Source organism: Maylandia zebra, linkage group LG7 (assembly GCF_041146795.1).
Source record: "Maylandia zebra isolate NMK-2024a linkage group LG7, Mzebra_GT3a, whole genome shotgun sequence".
NCBI classification, from domain to species: domain Eukaryota; kingdom Metazoa; phylum Chordata; class Actinopteri; order Cichliformes; family Cichlidae; genus Maylandia; species Maylandia zebra.
The window spans coordinates 39,139,776-39,159,414 of record NC_135173.1 but is presented as its reverse complement, the minus strand read 5'-3'; the positions used below and the strand labels follow the sequence as shown (position 1 = coordinate 39,159,414).

The following is a 19,639-nucleotide window of genomic DNA, read 5'->3' as shown; positions in this document are numbered from 1 at the left end:
TTTTATTGTTAAGGCTAATCCTTTATTTAGATACAAGGCTTGCAAGTGACACCACTTAAGCCAGGGGTGTCCAACTCCAGGCCTCAAGGGCTAGTGTCCTGCAGGTTTTAGATATCACCCTGGGTTAAAACACACCTGAATCAATTAGTTTATTACCAGGCCTCTGGGAAAACTTCAAGACATGTTGAGGAGGTGATTTAGCCATTTAAATCAGCTGTGGTGGATCAAGGACACATCTAAAACCTGCAGGACACCAGCCCTTGAGGCCTGGAGTTGGACACCCTTGACTTAAGCTCTTCTTATAGATAACTCATTTCAGATCTTTCTGTCTCTACATGAGCCTCTATACTCACCTGCTGTGAGTATCAGTATTTGTCAAATAGCTAAACACTTCAGCCACCATTAAACTGTTGTTTGAGCTCCTGTAAGGCTGGTGTCTTAACACTGAGTCACCAGTCTAATCTGGAAACAATTTCAGGCTCTTAACATATTTAGACTGCCTAGACTGAACAAAGCCTTCAAATCAACAGTCTCAAATGGTTAGTCAGCTGTTATATTTATGTTCCCCTGTGAAGTATATTCATGTGCTCTGGATGGGGAATGACCTGCAGGGTTACAGTCCAACCAGTTGAACGTAGTTTTACTGAACCCCCAATCACATAAAGTGATTTCTTTAGTTCAGAATTTACTGATCCCACTTTCTTGAATACACTAGAGATGATTTCAGATGGTTTCTTTCCACGATTAAAGCATTTGAAAATCAGTGTGTTTTAAATACACAGCCTTCAGACCTGAACAGCATTGACTCTGAAATAACAGAAGTACGTAAAAAGCTTATTTAAACCACAACAATACCACAGATTTAAATCCGTGGTATTGCTCAGCAAAGCTCAGCAATTTTTAAAATATAAATGCCATAACCATATTGATTCTTGAGTATGATAGCAAAGAACACTCAGAAATTCAGATATGCTTGGTTTGTCTTAAGCGAATATGTCTTCAGACACTTAAAAGTTGTTCTTAACATAAACCAGAGCACTGTCTCCTTGGCTCTACCACATAACAATTCTTAGTTCAAGTTGGACTGCCAAGTGTGAAATTCTTTCTCTTGAATTTCAGACTGTCTCTTCTTACAGAAGCCAACCAGTAAGACGGGGGGGGGGGGGGTTTGTATGCAGGTGTCTGTTCTGTTTTTATAACTCACTGTTTTTAACAAATTCTTTGAATGTATGTATTTTCCCTTCACTCCACTTTCTTTTCTTTCCTCCATTTTAGACCATTTTAAACCAGCACTGTTGGCTATGTCTGGCTCAATAAATATTAATGGGGTAAAGGATTTACCCTGCTTCTTTTGATGCTTTACTACTGTTTTTTATTATTCTTACGTGATTATTTAAAGATATGGGATGAAGGGTCAATTTCTAAGTTATTCCAAAATGTAAGAATGACCAAGTTAATAGTCATAATGCCATGTCATAGTTAGGGTGTGCCATACATGCAGGCTATTAATAATATAACATGCAAGAGCTTCTCCCTGCTCTGTACAGTGAGATCCTCCGATGACCTTCACTGGACTGTCAAGCATGCTGGCTGCGCTGCATGGCCACGAAAGGAGGAGCAGTCAGTGTGGGTTAAAGTGGAAAGGAAGGAAGCTACATGAGCAGAGTTTTATCAGTGTAATACAAACTGATTTCCAGTGTTAAAATACAATTTAACATGGAGACTTTCAAAAGATTTTAATTTATTCGTCATGTCTTCACTCAGTGGCTTTAATAATTATTTTATTGGCCTACATGTTTCTTGTCTACTTATTTTTGGTCTTCTATGCAGTCCCTCGGTTTCTATGTTTAAAAAGAAATGCACTGCTCCATAAAGCCCCAGGCAGTACAAACTGACCTGTTTCTTTATAAGCCAACTAAAAGCTCTTCTGGATCTGTGCCACACTGGAACAGCCCTCTGTCAGTGAGGTCGTTGCTCGCCGTCTCAGAGGACACTGCAGTTGTGAGATGAATGCAGCTGTGTTTGTGTACAATGGGAAGTGTTAGTGAAATACGTGATTGTGAGGGATGTTACGTCCCTCTGCAGCTTTTAATCGTCTCAGTGTTTTCAGCTGGTGCTAATTGGCCACACCTAGTCAGGTGTGGATAAAAGCATACCTGAGGCAAGCTTTCCGGCAGTGCACTAGTCTTTGCCTTGGTGGCACCAGCCATTTTAGCCAACCTGGTTTTCCATTTTAGGATGAAACCTCTTCTCACCCACACTCTGTTATTCATCTCCTTTTTTTTTTTTTATGTTGCGGCTTTTGAGCCGGGTTGTAACAGGGACAATACACACAGCTGCACACATATTGCAAAAGAATCTGTGAATCTGTGCTTCGTAAACAAGGTCAGGTTATGAATTTGTTTTTTAAATTGGCACATTTTTGGGCCTCTTGCAAATCCTGACAATTCTGTTCTCTGATACTGTGTGTGTGTGTGTTTATTTTTGCTTCTTCCCATCTTTCCTCCCATGTCACAAAAACTCTTTTATTGAAGAGAGAAATTCAGTCACAGGCAACAAAATTTGTCGATTTTATAATTCAAATGTGTTGCCTGGTGACCCCTGATCTTTCCCCAGTATGACACTTCAGCCTTTGCAGGCTCTATTTCGAATGTTGTGAAAATGTGAACACACAGTTACAGAGACGACACTGACCCCTGGCTGTAATTGGAAGATGCTGAGCTTAAGCTAGTGCCTAAACAATCAAGAACCAAATGTTAAATGAACAAATAGATAATAAGGAAAAGAACAATAAAACAATGTTCAAATATCTTTATGTAAAAATTTATTATAACTAAAAAGAAAACAGTATAATAGACTTCAATTCAAATTAAATCACCAATTGATAATTGTTCAGATTAACATGTGACATTTCACCTGAGAAAAAACATGCAGTAAAGATTAGTATAATAATCCAGTTGTTTCAGTTCAGCTGGTGGCAAGTTCAACATTTTAAAATAAAAAGAAAACAACGTAGGACAGAAACCAAGAAGAATGTCACATTTTTCTGTCTCTTTTAACTAATTTCAGGTTAACATTAACATATTTTTAACAGATCAAACATAAAGCCTTTTTACCAAACCAACATTGGCTCAATTAAGACCTTTAAATCAATCATACCATATGATTCTTAATTTAAAAAAAAATAAATTTGAAATGTTTTGAGCAATAATTCCCCAGGCTTTCTGATGCTCTTTCAAAGTTTTTCTTTGCTTTTTCACCCATTCAGTCCTGTTCTTGTGCCTGACAATTTTCAGACGAATATTTTTGTTCATTTTGTTTGCCAGTTAACACTGACCAATGATTTTTTTTAAAAAATGAACCTAACTGAATGAACCTGGACAAATGGTGGACTAAAGAAGAAGTGACAGGTCAACCAACTATCTACGACACATGAACAGTACCTGAAAATCCTGAACTTAAGAAATAAGGGAGAAAACCCACCAAAGACCTGACCTCAGGCTCTTCAGGTGATCCATCCACTGTTCACTAAAGGTTAATCAGAAATGATCTCAGTGTAAGATTGGCTCTCAAGCAGCCTTTGTTAAGAAAGGAAAACAGGTGGGAAAAGGCTAATCTATGCCAAACTACTCAATTTAGTAAGTGACAACAGGTTTTATGGATTAATGAATCCAAATGAAATCAGTATCAGTATCACTAAATGTCATCAATATGCACAGTGGAATCAGTAAAGAGGTCTACAGCCATCTGTAAAACACAGTAGATGCTCTGTGATGGTTTGAGGATAGATTTTAACCAGTGCCAGTGGGAACCTTTGACAATTTATGTAATTATGAACATAGAAAAGTACCGTCACATTTTGAGCCACCATTTCCAGTATGAAAATGATGTGAAACACACTGTCAGAGTATCAAAAACAACAACAAAACCAATCATAGATTGGAGCACAGACCTAGACAGTGTGAGATCATCTTGATGGAGAAGAAGAGCTTTGAATGTCCAGATTGGAGAACTATTCCTGAAGATGACTTAACTACAAGAAGGCTTGGTTAAGAGAGCTAAGGCAATGCTGAAGAATAAAGGTGGTCATACAGATATTGACTTTCAAGCTTGTTAGAAGTGTACAAACCCTTTGCTGTATAGAGTGTATTTCCATGTATTTGTGTTTAAGTTTAAAAAAAAACTGTTGCACCTTGTCGCGGCCTTTTACGTTCCAAACACCAAAAAAGTCCAAGAAAAGGCCGTGGGTGGCAATGGGAGGTTTGTTTTAGAACGCACTTCTGACTCCATTGCTTAAAAATCATATGCCGTTTATTTCGTGGAAAATTATAAACAAAAATCAGCCAAATAACTTCTTAAAACTTAAAATTAAACGAAAGTTAACTTAATTTGCTTTAACAACTTCAAAAGTGGTCAAAAAATCATTTTCTAACCCTCCCGTCTTCCCATCTGACATTTGGCAAACAAAAAACGAAAAACCTCTTTACCACACCCATCCAGGGTGCTCTTAATCTCTTGATTAATGGGAGGGTCCATAAGCTAATAAACCAATCACTTTCCAAAAGCTTCTCCAATAAAATTAATTACAAATTTACATAACAAAACCAGGTCAGAATATTCTTACACCTTTAAAGAAAAAACAAAAATGAATACAAATTGCATTTTATAAACATTCAACAAAAATGGCCACAACACACCTAGTTCCCATTTTGAGGATTGATGCAAGATTTTTGCACAGTACTGTAAAACACCATGATTTTTTTATACTGACTCGGTTTTAAGTGTAAAAGTTTGACCTGGAAAGCAGAATTTACCCTGTGTATCCTCTCATGACTGTTGATTCAGCTTCAGAATTATGATATATATATATATGAAGTGCTTCAGTCCCTGCAAACTTCCAGGCTATGGGCTCTGTGACTCTGACTCCTCAGTAATAGTGCGATAGTGCTGTGGCTGATTTTGAACCATGGGAGAATCTCTGTGGTCAAACAGAGCTAGTCTTCTCATGTGTCCTTTCAGCAGGAATTTTTGAGACATTACCAGAGCACCGTAGCCCTGAGAGTGTGAGAAAGCATAGCCTGACCGCCTGGTGATGCGCTTTTTCAGTGTGCGACGAGGAGCAGGTGCTGGCAATGCCTCTTTTCGCGCCTTAGCTCTCACCTAGAAAGAAACAAGTTAGATGACTTTAATATTTATTTAGTTTTTTGCACAACATTACATCAGTTCACATCGTTATTTACGGTCCACCAACTCCTACACATAAGATGCCTAAAAGACAAGATGGCTTTAATGTCTATCTAATATTTTTCTCACCTCGTCATTGATGGTAGGACGAAGCTGTATGAGAATGAAACGAAATGCTACCACAGGCAGGACACAGAGGAGCGAACTCAGGAATATGGTGAGCCATACGTTAGGCTGGTTCAAAGAGTTTCTTGCTGTGCCTGGAATCCAAACAAATATTGGACCAGCAATTAAAAACAAAGTAAAAGAATTGTTGTAAGTTACAGCATTATAATGTGCATATGTAAGCGATAAACACTAAATCCACAAAAAAATGGAATACGTGGAAACGCTGACCTATTTACACTGTATCAATCAGCCAAATAACTTGATATGGTTTAATTTCTCAAAAATCAAGTGGACCACAGCAAGCAGCCTCCATGGCAGATCTACTTACCAGTGAAGGGGAAAGCAGACGTGAAGATCAAAAACATGCCGCTGCTGTACATGGTGAAAGTGATGGCAAAGTAGACCGCAATACTTGCCCACACAAATAATTGGTTTATTGCTGTCCAGTAATAGGTGTCAAGAAACAGCTGAAAAAAATGATTGTTTTTAAATGTGTTCAGTGACTGAGATGAGTATAATTTTATACTGTGGTATGGGATACATACATATATAAATTAAAAAGGCAATCCCACAAATATATGTTTACACATCTAAAAAGCTGTTCACTGATTTGTAGTGCAAAATATTACAGAAACAGAGGACGAACAGTGTTGCGACGTCGCTGTCATTTTCTTTTATTCCAAGGCTAATATGTCATTGCCAAGCGTGCTATAATGCTTCTGACAACAAGAGTTGTATTTCTTACCTGTGCAAACACCACTATAAGCAGGCAGGTCTGTGCCAGTAAAGCAAACGACTGATAGTCGGCAATGTCTTTTCCGTCATCTCTGACTGTGTCATGCATGGAAGCCCAGGGAATAAAGAAGAGGATCAAGGAACTGTAGCAGCTGTGCATCACACACCTCACAAAAGCTTTCTTATTGAAGTATTGGTTCTTCTGGCCTGGAGTGTAGAGCTGAGGGTGCTGTAAACTCCAGCGATCATTTACATCCTGCAGAAAACAGGGTTTAAAGGAAGAGATGAGAAAGCCTGGTTTATGCAGGCACTGGGATATGACATTAAAAAAAAAAAACTAAACATTGTGAATAATTTTCTGCTGCATATGTCACACAGTGGAAATTTGTGTTTGTTTAATGGTTTATGTTGTTTTGATCATAGTGTGTATTGGTGCATAGAGTACTGAGTTTATTTGAATGGTTTTATTCTGATATTTATATTGCATGTTTTAGTGTTGTTGCACGATATCCTTTTAATCCAGTGTGGACTAGGCGGACAATAGTAGGCACTTGTTGAAGTGTGGGCGTGCCCTGAGGCGGGATATTAGCCACCAAACAAACTTGTTAGAGGAGAGGGTGAGCTCAGAGAGGAGGAAGGAAGAAACACATGCAAGCCAGCGCCTGCCTGATCGTGGGGTGCGACGGGACATTAGCGACGGACCAGCCAGCGTAACACAGCGACCCAGTCCCAACAGCAAGAAGAACGATATTGGGAGGCGACGTGTGTAATCGACAGCAGGGCAGAGGTGCACCTCAGTGTGTGAGAAATGTTGAATAATTTTTTTGAAATAGTGTATATTTATGAATAAATGGTGTATTTAGGACCTGCTTAGTCTCTGGGCCCTGAGCGCTGATTCACTTGCTCCCCTCGTCCTTGTATGTGAAAGAAATTTAAGGTGGGATATTTAGACTTACCAGTCTATGCTGGCTACACATACCTGTTCAAAGAGGCTCAAGCCAAGGACAGGAAGAGCTGTGTAAATTGTGTTGTAGAAGGTGATGAACCACTCGTCATACACAGTCTGTAGATAACCAGAATATGCATGAATGTAGCATTAAAGAAATTATATGAATTTACTTATATACATTTGTCCTGGAATTGTTGGTGAGGAACTGGTTTTCAGTCTGAGATAGAGATAAATCATTAAAAAAAGATCTCCCAGCACAAAAACTACAACAGTGTTTAGATAAATAATTAACACACCATGACTGACTACAGAGTTTTGCTTTTTGCTTGTGAAAAGTTTAGTTTCAGCTCTACGTTTATTTATTTAAAATTCTCTCTATTTCTTTGTTTTTGTGTTGTTTTGGGTAAGTTTATATTATATGCAAATGGAAAACTTCTAAGGCCGAAAAGAAAGCCAATGCAACAAAGGGCCAAAAACTGTTGATCCTTGAAGCTGGGTCAAAAAAGTAAATTCCCATAGTGTACCTTATTAAAATGCATTACAGCATGGTGTTTACAGCCTGCATCCTCCTTCATGGCAACCATTCAGGATAGCCTGAGTTGTGATAATAATCACCCATTTAAATTATAGTCGGATAAATGATTTGCTGTGTCTGTGCAATGCAGCTATACAGTCCATGAATGCAGCTTGCTAAACAAGATGCTAGCATAAACCGATAACTGAGCACTCTAACCTGTCCAAAACAGGGCTTCAGCAGCCAATCAGCAACTGACCGGTATATCCATGTTTTTCTGCAGTCTGGCTGTCTGGCCTTTTTGTTATTTTGCTCATTTTTCTTCCTTACTATATTTCCTTCTGTTTTCTCAAACTGCATATAAACATTTACATTTCACTATACATTTACAATGCATATGTCTCACCTGTGCTGAGAAACCACAAAAGAAGGCGTACCAGAAATGCATAAGGGTAAAAGTGAAGTTCTTGTAAAAGAAATATCCAAGGAACTTGCACATGCGGATGTAGGACCAGCGACCATGCACCAGCAGGAGGCGCTGAAGGTAACGGAACTGTGCAAAGGAAAAGTCGCTGGACAGCACTGCCTGCATGCCTTCCTGTCCACTGATACCTACACCAATATGAGCAGCTGACACACAGAAAAGGAAGAAATAAAACGGCCAGGATCAATAACAGTAGCTACATATTTCCCAGCTGGTTAGTTGTAGCAAAAATACAGTTACCCTTTATCATGCTGACATCATTGGCTCCATCCCCAATAGCAAGAGTGACAGCCTGCTTGTATTTCTTGACCAGCTGAACCACTTGGGCCTTTTGCAAAGGAGTGACCCTGCAGCAAATCACTGTCTGACACATGCATGCTGTCCTCAGCAGCTCCAACCTCAAGTTCTTCTCCAGTGCAAAAGCCTGATGATGAAGAGAAGAAGGGATTACAGTAGTGCAATGAGGTCATCTGCCAAGCCTCCCTGGCACAACCTTATCACCTCAAAATGGACACCAAAAAGAAAGTCTCTTAAGGCAGGTAAATTTGAATAATCATTGTAGTATAAAAATATTAAATTCCAAAGTGTATATGTTTAATGCCAGTTACATTTAAATTAACATTCTGGAAATTTCTCATTTTAATCACTTAAAAAAAATTCTGTGAGTAGGTAGGTTTCAGATCTGGATGACTCGTTTTAATTACTTGCACACTTCAGAATTGGTGCAGTTTACTGCATTCTTAAACTACTGGTCTCAGAGCACACACACACACACACACACACAAAACAGTGAATGTAACACGTTTGTCGTGCTGCGACTGGCTAAATCTGACTAAGGTTATACTACTGGCAAGCTGAAGTACCAAGTAGAAGTACCAGGATGAAGTAATTCTGAGCTTGTGTCATTCTAGCAGCAGCATCCTGTTTGTGGCTGACTTTACAGGACTACCCCCGCCACAACTCAGCCAGTGTATCACAACCTGTTCAGGATCAGGAGCATAACCAGACAATTTTTTGGCCAGCATTTTGTCCTGATATGTCTCCTATTAAACTTGCCTCTAACATGCTATTGGATGTGTTTATCAGAGGCAGCCACAACCGATGATCGCTGCTCAGCTGCAGGCTGCACTCATCCAGGCATGGAGAGCAATTTCTCAACAGAATCACATACTTGAGCGGTCCATGTGCAGACAGGTGGCAGCTTATATCACAACCAGAATAAGTCATACCTCAAGTTAAGCACCTTCTATACACATATAAAATCTATTTCAAACATAACATTGGGTGATTAATACATGGAAGCACAAGTGAGAAGGAACAACACAAGAAACAATTCTTGTGGCTTCAGCAGCTTCTTACCAAACTGTGCCCATTTATAATTAGGCCATATTCTCCATCCACCTTCTCATCCTGCACAGTCTCCATTTTCTCAACCCAAAACAGGCCTCCGCGGGATGTAGTCACAGATGGCTCCTCTGCTGCTTCTGGACACATTTTCCTTCGAGCATTCCTGAAAATATTTGGACAGAATAAACTATTTTAAATATATTTTAAAAAACCTTAAAGTCTTACAACTCTTAACCCATCTTCTTCTTTTTCTTCATTACTATTATTTTTATCCTAAGTCAGATTTTTATGTAACTTATTTTTTTTATGTTAGAATTAGCTTATGATAGTTAGTTAAAAAATAAGATGACAGTTTCTATTATTTTATGGGCTGTTTATTTGAAAGCACGGTAACAAAAAGCTTAAAATATGTGTCAGTTTGTTCATAATTAAATAATGGTCATAACTTTCTTAGTTATTTTAAGTATGTTTAAATTTCTAATAGACTCACTGTAGCTCCTCTTTGACTCCTTCAGCAGTGTTTGCTGAAACAAAGAAGACATCCTTCATCTCCTCTCTTAGCATGTTACAGGAATAGCCAATGTTCTCTGCTGTCTCTGTTTCAAAAAAAAATCTCAGTCACTTTGGTGTAATACATGTTTCTAACTGTATATCATATGGCAGTATTATTTATCCATTTTGAAATGAGTGGTTTAAATAGATTACACAGTATGTTGACACTGACCTTGCTTATCTCCAGTTAACACCCAGATTTTGATGTCAGCTTTAGCCAGTTGCTCAATGGTCTGTGGCACACCGTCTTGCAACTTGTCCTCCACAGCTGTCGCTCCCAACAACTAAAGCCACAAATGTAGTTATCATTTAAACTGATGCTGCAGAAAGTAAAGCAATGAAGCCATCCTTTGCTTTTGTTGCAAATGATAGTTAAAGATGCACATTTAACTGTAACTCTAGTGGAAAATCAAGTATCATTTCTGCCAAAGTACTCACAGGCAATCAACCAGCAAACTGTGGTCGGTCTATCTAGCAACATGGCAAAGGTTTTTGGACTAACCATCATATCTTTCTCTATCTCTTCATAAAGTTCATCAAGTTTTTCTTCACGTTCCTCCATGGCGATGCTGGCCTCATGGTGGCGCTGTGTCCAATCTTTCATGTAGCTCTCATCTAAATCCTTGTAGGCCAAAGCCAGTGTACGGAGGCCATCACCTGCATACTCCTATTTTTGTTTGATAAATGAAATTAATTTAAAAAAAAATACTTCTGACTTTAGCTTCAAGCTGCTGGTATAAGTTTTGGATCGCTCACATTGAGGTGATTTGTGGTCAGCTTCATCAGTTTGTTACAGGAGGGGTCTAATCTTTCCAAGATGATGGTGTCTGCACCTTTGCAGTATAGAGTCAACTTCCCCTCTGGGCCACGCACTGTAAATGACACGGAAAGTTACAATTATGTTATTCAGAAATGTATCACAGGTAGGTACTGAGCAGCTGGTCCTAGGTTATAAAATAAAAAGTTGAATGGAGAGACAATATTTTTAAATTATATTTTTAATTATAATATTATGTAAATAGATCTTTAACCTCCTAAGACCCGGACTCTTCCACGGCATGCATTTTTAATTTCTCTTTGATATTTGGGCTGATTGGGGCCTGATAAATGTAAAAACAACGAATTAGCAGATTTTTTTTTTTTACCTAATTTTAGTTTCTAAGAAAAATGAGAGCCACATATGAGGATATTCATTTAAAATTTCGATGGAACAGTAATAATAATAATAATGGATTGGATTTATATAGCGCTTATATAGTAGCAGTATAATGTCCTTGTAAGTGGATATCAGGCCCTTGTAGAGCAGAATTGAGTAGTTTGGTTTAAGTAACCCAAAATGTGATGTCCACATATGTGGACGGCAGGTCCTAGGAGGTTAATCGGAAAATTAATAAAATATTAAAGAAAATTAATAAATATCTTCTCTGTGATAAAAAGAAACTTTAGAAATTAAACATCTTGCTGCCCCTTTATCTCACCTATCACTGACATCCTCTTCCTCACATTATTGAAGTCCAGAACAGCCAGAAGTTCGTAGATGACTTGTTTGCCCATCTCTATGACTGTGATGGTTTCTGGTGTGCGTGATCGGAACACAAATCCAAAGTTTCTTGCAGCAGTCACCAGAGCGCCTTCATCAGGTGACTGAGCCTGATAATTGAGCTCTCCTACAACATAAACATTATAAACGATAGTGGTAAGTGAAAATGTGAAAATTGTGCATTTGAGGACTATAAAAGTCAATTTGTTGGGTTTTGTTTTTTTTTTTTTTTATATGCCCTACACATATAATGGAGAAATTGTCCTTAAATAGTGATAGTGGCAATTAAAAAAAAAAAGAAAAACAGTCACTCTGTATTATTTAAGACTAGGTTCTATTAAAAAAAACATTCAATTATCAGGACATTTGCTGCAAAGCAGTTCTGCTATCAACGGCTTTTAAAGAGTTTTATTAAATAAAAGATGTCTTTTAGGGGACCCCTCACCCTCTTTCTTTTCCTCAGGCATGACAGTGTGACACAGGGATAACAAGCGGAAGAACTCCTGAGTCTCAGGGTTTCCACTTCTCACCATCTCCACCAGACTGTGGTCATGAAAGCTGAACTTTGGATCAGCCAGATTGTTCCAGGAGAAGTCCACTCTCTCTGTCCTCTGCAAGAAAAGCCAAAACAACAAAGTTGGATCAATACTTTCTTTAAACAAAGTTCAAAAACAGAGTAATCATCTGTTTTCCTCTCACCTCTGTAATTTCCACTCTTTGTCCAGAGAAATCATAGAGGTCCCCTTAATAGAAGATAAATATACCTTAAAAATCACTTTTTCAACCAATGCTTGTTTCCGTTTGCCTCACTAATTTTTACTCAAGCAAAGCTGCTCACCGTAAGCTTTTCCATTAATGGAGCACTTGTTGAAAGTCATGATGTTCTGTGTCAGAGTGCCAGTCTTGTCACTGAAGATGTATTTAATCTGGCCTAGCTCCTCACTGAGTGTGGTGGTTCTTGCCTGAGCTGGAGTATCATTCTTAGGATAGTACATCTTCCTGTCCCAGTTTATGAAGAAGCTGTTTCCCAGACGAATGACTTCCATGCTAATATTGTAGCAAAAATTGGTCAGTTGGTCAAAACATGAAACAATTGTCAAGGTTTTCTGTGCTGAAACTTACCTGACGTAGAGAGAAATTGGTACCACTGTGTTAAGAATGATGACATAAGACCAGAAGGTGAGGAATGATGAGAGATGAGCATCAATGCCCGCTTCGCGAGGAAGAAACACAGTGAACAAAGAGCCCTCGCTTGCTTCCCAGAATGCATTTAAAATGGCCATAATGGCACACATAAATCCCAGGAAACCGAAGATCTGATAGAGTAAAGAGATCACAAATCTGCATGTGAGTAATTAATGTTTTTATGAACGTAATATATATTATGAGTCATCTTTAAAACAGTTAAAGGTACGTGTCTATAAACTCACACACAATACAAGGATATTCATCAGGTGATCAATGCTGGTCCGTTTGAATACTGACTTTCCGCTGTTCTGCATCAGCTTAGTGTCAGGACCTGTAGAGGTTCATGTTGTCATGTTGAGACACACTGGTGACAATACTGGTGTGACAGTTACAGTTTTTAGAAGTTTTACAGACTGTTTAGTAGTAGGAGAAAGTAGTAAAAGAAATACAGGGATTTTTTGCTTTTACACAACACACTGTAGTAGACTTTAGTACAAGGAAGAGACCCTCACCTCTATAATAGAAACTGTGAAACCTCTAACAAATGTGTGAATTTGGTTGAAGCTGATTCTCAGAAAGACTTTTTGTGAGTCCCGTAATAACCTGTACCTCAAAAAGAGATGTGCCAATTGATAGATGTACTCACAAATTATTTCTGGACAAAACAGTAACTGAGATGGCAGTTAGTGCGACACATTAAAGATAATTCTTCTATAGTCTGATTGGTTAGAAGGAAGATTCAGAGGTTAAATTCTTTCCAAATTAAATTCCTAATTTAGCTAATAAATTGTGCTAAAAACAACAACAACAGAAAATAGCATTTTATATAGGTCCACTACAACTGGTTTTACAATGCAGGTGAATATAAATAGTTAGGCTATTTCACTTTCAAAAGCTGGACACTTTAACAAGTCTAATGTGTAACACATGCACCCTTTGGATGCCCTCGCACACTTTACTCAAGAGGCCCATCCATCCTCTACTTTACTGTGTGTATTTACATTATTATCAGAGTAAATCATAAAGGTTAAATCCAAAAAGAATCTTGTCCATTGCAAACTGTACACAACTGCAGTTCTACTAGCGAGCTAGCATACCTCCAAAAATTACCAAACCGAAGCACCACTCAGTGTTCCTGAGAGTGCAGCCTCTGAGCAGCATTTTGTCATTGTCCAAAGCATAGATGTCATCGTTCATTGTCAGGGTCCCTTTGAACTTATCCAGACGGTTGTTGGGAGGTTCACATCGCACTTCACCTGAGAAACAGAGGTGTCAGCAACAGATTTTGGATTAAAGTTCCCAGGTTTCAAGGGAATAAGCTCACATATAGCTCCACGTCCTTAAGTCTAGCTGTTTGCAGAAATTAAAAAAATACTCAAAATAAATACATTCACAGAATACAATTCAAATTCAATGTGTCAATCTTTTAAGTTCTCTAACATAATTTTTGGGTCATTTTGAATGTGATGGGAGCAACTTGCATGGGCCTCATAGGGCAGGAAAAAGTGTGACATACTAGCTAGGGCACCAATGGTTGGAAAGGCCCTTGCAAGCCTGGAATAAAATGTCTGCTTTAGTTTGAATTTCTTCCTTTTATTTCTGTTGTAATTCATTTGCCTGGTCAAAAAGATCCACCCCTTCTTCTTTACAGCACAGGTAATTATTAGTCTATGTACAGTAGGTTACTGTTAAAGGACATTGTGAGTGATAGCTTTCCTCATAAAAGTATATTTAGAGTATCAAGAAAGAAATAAAAGAATGAATAAGGAGAGTAGAGAAGTCAGCATTTATTTAAAAAAAGGTGAGCTGGTAAGCAAGATAAACTACACTCAAACTATTCCACTTTGAAGCCATGCAGTATGAGGTTTAGCATCCTGCTAAAATATGCAAAGCATATCATTTGAAAAAGACACAATCTGGATGGGATGTTGTTTTAAAACCTGGTTATACCTTTTATCCTCAGTGGTGCCTTTCCTGATGTGCAGCTGCCAATTTCCCATTCACTAATGTACCTCTATCCGACTTGATACAGTATGCAGTAATTGTATTTGCTGCTGAACAAGCACTCTCCTCTTTAATACAGAAGACGGGGCTTTATTTTTCAAACATAACTTGAAAATTCATTTGAATTTGGCCACAGAAAAAGCAATTTCTGAAAATGTTCCTGAGCTTGTGCAGTAATTTCATTGACAGAACCATGCCAATTTTAATGCAGTGCTACTAATATTAGTAAATATTCATGAAATTGTAAAAAGTCTCAATTTAAAAATTTGATCTGTTTTTATTCTGTCTCGTGGGTATTTCTGAGGTGTGTTATAAGTTTGTTATATGACAAATCATAGTCATTGTTCTGTAAGTAATTGCATCTACGTGTCAGTAAATGTGTTTTTTTCCTGATCTTCTCATGGCAAAGCCTGCTATCTAGTGGAAGGTCCATTTCTCTGTGTCTCTGACAATTCCTGCATCTATTACTCTTGACAAGGCATAATGGGTAAGTGTGGTGAATTTGATTGATTGATCTCACTTATTAGTACCTTGTTCAGTGAAGGGATGACTTTCTTTTGTGTTTAAAAAGTTTGTTACATTACTAGTGTAAGCTAGCTGTTGGTGCTTTGTTTAGCCTGTTAGCATGAAACATACCAGCGTATGGTGTTAGCTGTATTTCTAGACATGTGATGCCAGTGTATTGTTGATGTTGAGATTGTGTAGTGGCTGTTTACTCACGACAACAATGTTGAATGTACCATTTGTGTATTTGTATGGAGACTAAATACACCGCACTCTATTTCTGTTATTACAGTTTTACAAAAGAATGAAAGAATTTACAAATGGCGCAAATCAGTAAAGCCCTGAAGAATGTGACACAGTCTCCTAAGTGTTCACTGAAGCCATTTAATGTTTAGCTTTCTGCATAAGTTGGATAGAGACATTCAGCTGAGGGCAGAAGAATTTTGTTGCATCATGATAATGCATATCATTGTATATTTTTGCACAGTGTCATCACTTTTTTGAAATTGGGATTTTATAGACATAGCCTCAAAAACATTATTTACAGGAATGTACTGTAAAAATTTCATTCAAGAGTATTTTTTCTGTTGTTTCTGTTTCTGTATCTTCTCACCATTAAAGGCAGCCAATGCCTCAATGTTGTCTTCCAACTCTCCGGTTGCAGTCAGAGCCTGTTTCACCTTCAGATTGGTTTCTCTGGGGGAGACCAAGAGGACATGAAAAAGGTAAGGGAAATGTAAGGCATTGTTAGAAATTAGCCATTATGCTAACATACACAGGTTTTTGCACAGTACTCCACACTCACCCATCTAATTCAGCTGTTTCCACATAAACTAAATTAAGGGGCTCACTGCTAGACAGCAACAGAAGGTCTGCCTAAGAAATGAAAGCAATAAGTACGGTCCAGTAGATTGAAGCTTTTGAATTTAATTGCTTTCACTTTCTTCAAATCTTTGCTATAGCCTCCCAAAACTTACTGTGACAAACTCATTATTCTCCAGTTTGACTATGTCCCCAACCTGAACATTCATCCATTTTTCATTTTTTAGTCTGTTGGGAAAAGGAACAAAGACATAAAACAGAAATGAATCCAAACACTGCATAATTCTTCACACAAAAGTTGTTCTTTTTTTCATTTGGGTTTCCAAAGACTTACTGGCCATCCATGAGGACGTCCACCTTTCGGTTATTCACTTGTCTGTCACATTTGTGTCTGTTCTGCTCAGTTGATACAAGAGAAAACATTGTTTGCTTACAAATCAGATTTTAGTTCCTTATTTTTTCTTTTCCCTAATATTGAGTGAGATTCTTTTTTAGTTAAATACGATTTCAATTCTGTTTCCAATTTTTATAATTTCTGCTTACTATGTCATCATTGGCATCCTTGACTGCCGATATTGACAGCACAAAAACCAAAGGGACGGCTGTGGTGAACCACGACAAAGAGGAGATTTGTGGGATTAACTGTGGGCACACACACACATACACTATTTTAGTACAATGATCATTTAGCTTGATCATCTGCAAGCTAAATAAACTTAAATTGCATTACTTATGGACATTTTATAATGTTTGCACAATAAGCAGAGATGGTTCTGTAGAGATACCTGAAGGATAAGAAGGAAGAGGAAGTAGGCATTAGCAAGTCTTCTGAACTGCTCAAATAAATTAAGCGGCAGGAAGGTGAAGATGCTGTATTTGGAGGTCCTGATGGCATTGTTCTAAAGTAGAGGAAATTTCCAGATATCAGTCTCTGAGATGTATGTAATTTTCAAAACAAAATAACCCAAAAAAACCCAAAAAACCCCTCAAAGATACATTTGTGATTGACAGCATTTAAGTATGTCTGTAAATGTTGCAGTGAAGTAGCAATCTGTGCTTTCGATCTCAGTACGACTTTCAAACAGTCTCTTATATCCATGGTATTTAATGAATATTCATAATAAGATTTTTTTTTATACTTACAGCATAGCCATGAGATAAATTGAAAGATCTGTCATTAGCTCTTAAACGTCTCTCCTCTGTGAAAATAAAATATGGAGGGCGAGAGTTTACAATAAGTTAAAGGAGCGCTAAGAAAAAAAAAGTCTACTCTGAAAAAAATGTTTACTCCAATTCATACTTAAAACTTAAATTTACAAAAGTTTCAAAACCCAGTAGTCCAGGAATATTTTCAAACAAGAAAACCCTGATAAACATAACAGTTATTCAGCGCATAGCAGAAATTCTGCATGCATCAGAGCTTACCTTCGCTTTTCCCTTTTCCACGTACCCGGTTAAAGCGTGACACTACAGATCCCATCTTTATCTCAGTATTTCCATGTTTTACAACCTAGGGAAAGCATGCATGTGTTTTTATGACAGTGACCTATGTAGCTAGGCAAACAGTTGTTCCTTTGTGGCTTACATATATCGAAAAAGCAAGTGAAAGGAGAAACTTGCAAAAGCAAGAGGGAATCAGTTAATATATGGAAGGCCATGTTTAAGTAGAATTGTGATTCACTGTAAAAAAAAAAAATGAAAGAAAACCAACCTTAAAAGCTCTGACAGCTTAATAAAAGCTTAAAGTTTTACATGCAATATGTTCAATTCCTTATTTTTCTTTTTTTCTTTTGTTGATATATTGAGTAGCCACTGACTGATGACAGACACTATTCTTTCACCAAAACAGTGCTGATGATGGTAGTAAACAACTACTATCATCTACATACTATATCTATCTATCTATACTTTATTTATTACTACTAAATAGAACTATATAGATATAGGGTAAAAAGATTTGAAAATTAGACAGAGTAAATACAAAATGCAATTTTTAAAATGATGACCCTTCCCAGAAGTGGGCATCCTAGCAAAATTCCTTAGAGATTGCATGAAGCCACAGACAAATCCAGAAAAATACATTTAAGAACTGCAGGCCTGACCTGCTTCAGTTAAGGTCAATGTTCATGATTCAACAACAAGAGACTGGACAAAAATGGCGTCTATGGTAGAGCTCCAAGGTTAAAAACATTGCCGACCAAAAACAACACAAAGACTTGTCCCAAACCTGCCAAAAACATCTTGACAATCTTCAAGACTTTTGGGAAAACATTTAGTGGACTTACTTGAAAAATATATCCTGTTACATCTGGCGTAAAACTAACAAAGCATTTCATAAAAAGAACATCACGCCAACAGTCACATATTGCTGTGGTGGTAGCATGATGGTCTGTGGCTGCTTTTGCTGTTATCTAGGCTGTTGAACCTGGACAACTTGCTGTAACAGATGGAAGTATTAGTTCTGCATTCTACTAGAAAAAAATGTTAATGAGGGAGAATATAGCCATAAGTTTGTGCCATGAAGTTCAAGCACACTCAAAATGCTCAAAAACCCTCCAATATGTATGAATTAAAACAATTCTGTAAAGAAGAGTGAGCCAAAATTCCTCCCCAGCCACGTGAAAGACTCATTCTCAGATATTACAAATACTTGATTGCAGTTCTTGCTGACAAGGGTGGCACAACCTGGTGTTATGATTAGGGGGCAATTACTTTTGCAACATAGGCTAGCTTACCTTAATAAATAAAATCATCATTTAAAAACTCCATTTGCATTCTCAGTTATCCTAGTCTAACATAAAAAAATTATTCTGTGACAAATGTGCAAAAAAAAAATTAAGAAGGAGGCAAATACATTTCACTGCACTGTACACCCACTCTCCAGACTTTGTGTTACTAAGCTATAAAGACATAAAACCACTCCTGTTTTAACCGTTTGTGCCAGTCAACCAGGTTTGTTCATCACCCTTAAGTGTTCATTATAACATACAAGTACTGTTTGTATTTTTCATCATGTTTTCTTTTTGCAAAGTAAAGTTCTGAATAGAAAAAGTGAGAATAGGAAATGTTGACAGTGAAATCAATAGCAATTTAACAGTAATGAAGTGAGTCAGAGGTTAGACACTAACCTCTAATGCTACCTAATACATTTATGGAATCTTCAAGCATAAAAAGAAGCCAACAAACTGTGTTAAGTTTCATTTAATATTTCTTCACTCACAATAATATTAAATCGGTCCAAACTATTGTGAATCTGACCTGGCCGGAAATCTAGGTCAGACTTCAAGGGTTCAAATTGTGAGCTTGTTTGTGATTATTATTAATGACATTCAGGATATCAAACACACTTCCACGGTCTGAAGTGAAAATCAGCCACATACCTTAACAAAATTATGATTTCCTCTGTCCTCAAAGTCCTGCTCACACACAAGCACAGGCTGGGGAAAAAAAGAGGTTTTTAAGATTTTAAAGTTTCCTTTTATTTCCGCCTTTGACAAAGTTAACCCACGCTAGGTACCAATCCAGGTACCCAGTGGTGGGAGAGGTGCCTACAGTAGAGATTTCAGGTTCATCCAGGAAGAACTGGGCTGGGATACCCCTCCACCTAGCAACTCAGAGCTTGTTTGAACAGTGCAGTGATCTTTGGAC

At 37.7% G+C, this 19,639-nt stretch overlaps 1 protein-coding gene across 1 annotated transcript; it reads right to left on the bottom strand.

Moving 5' to 3' along the window:
- Positions 1-2,811: 2,811 nt before the first annotated feature.
- Positions 2,812-17,704, bottom strand: LOC101472478 (phospholipid-transporting ATPase ID-like). Its single transcript, XM_014409095.3, has 27 exons — positions 17,417-17,704; positions 17,135-17,190; positions 16,777-16,890; positions 16,535-16,633; positions 16,326-16,387; positions 16,147-16,219; positions 15,975-16,045; positions 15,783-15,865; positions 13,759-13,917; positions 12,904-12,992; positions 12,596-12,789; positions 12,312-12,520; positions 12,173-12,216; positions 11,919-12,084; positions 11,412-11,600; positions 10,690-10,805; positions 10,436-10,600; positions 10,106-10,217; positions 9,872-9,977; positions 9,394-9,544; positions 8,275-8,458; positions 7,957-8,180; positions 7,067-7,150; positions 6,098-6,343; positions 5,681-5,819; positions 5,314-5,444; positions 2,812-5,160 (listed from the first exon to the last, which is right to left on the bottom strand). The coding sequence occupies exons 1-27, from the start codon at positions 17,469-17,471 to the stop codon at positions 4,903-4,905; spliced, it is 3,579 nt and encodes a 1,192-aa protein (XP_014264581.3). The 5' UTR covers positions 17,472-17,704; the 3' UTR covers positions 2,812-4,902.
- Between the last annotated feature and the right edge of the window lie 1,935 nt (positions 17,705-19,639).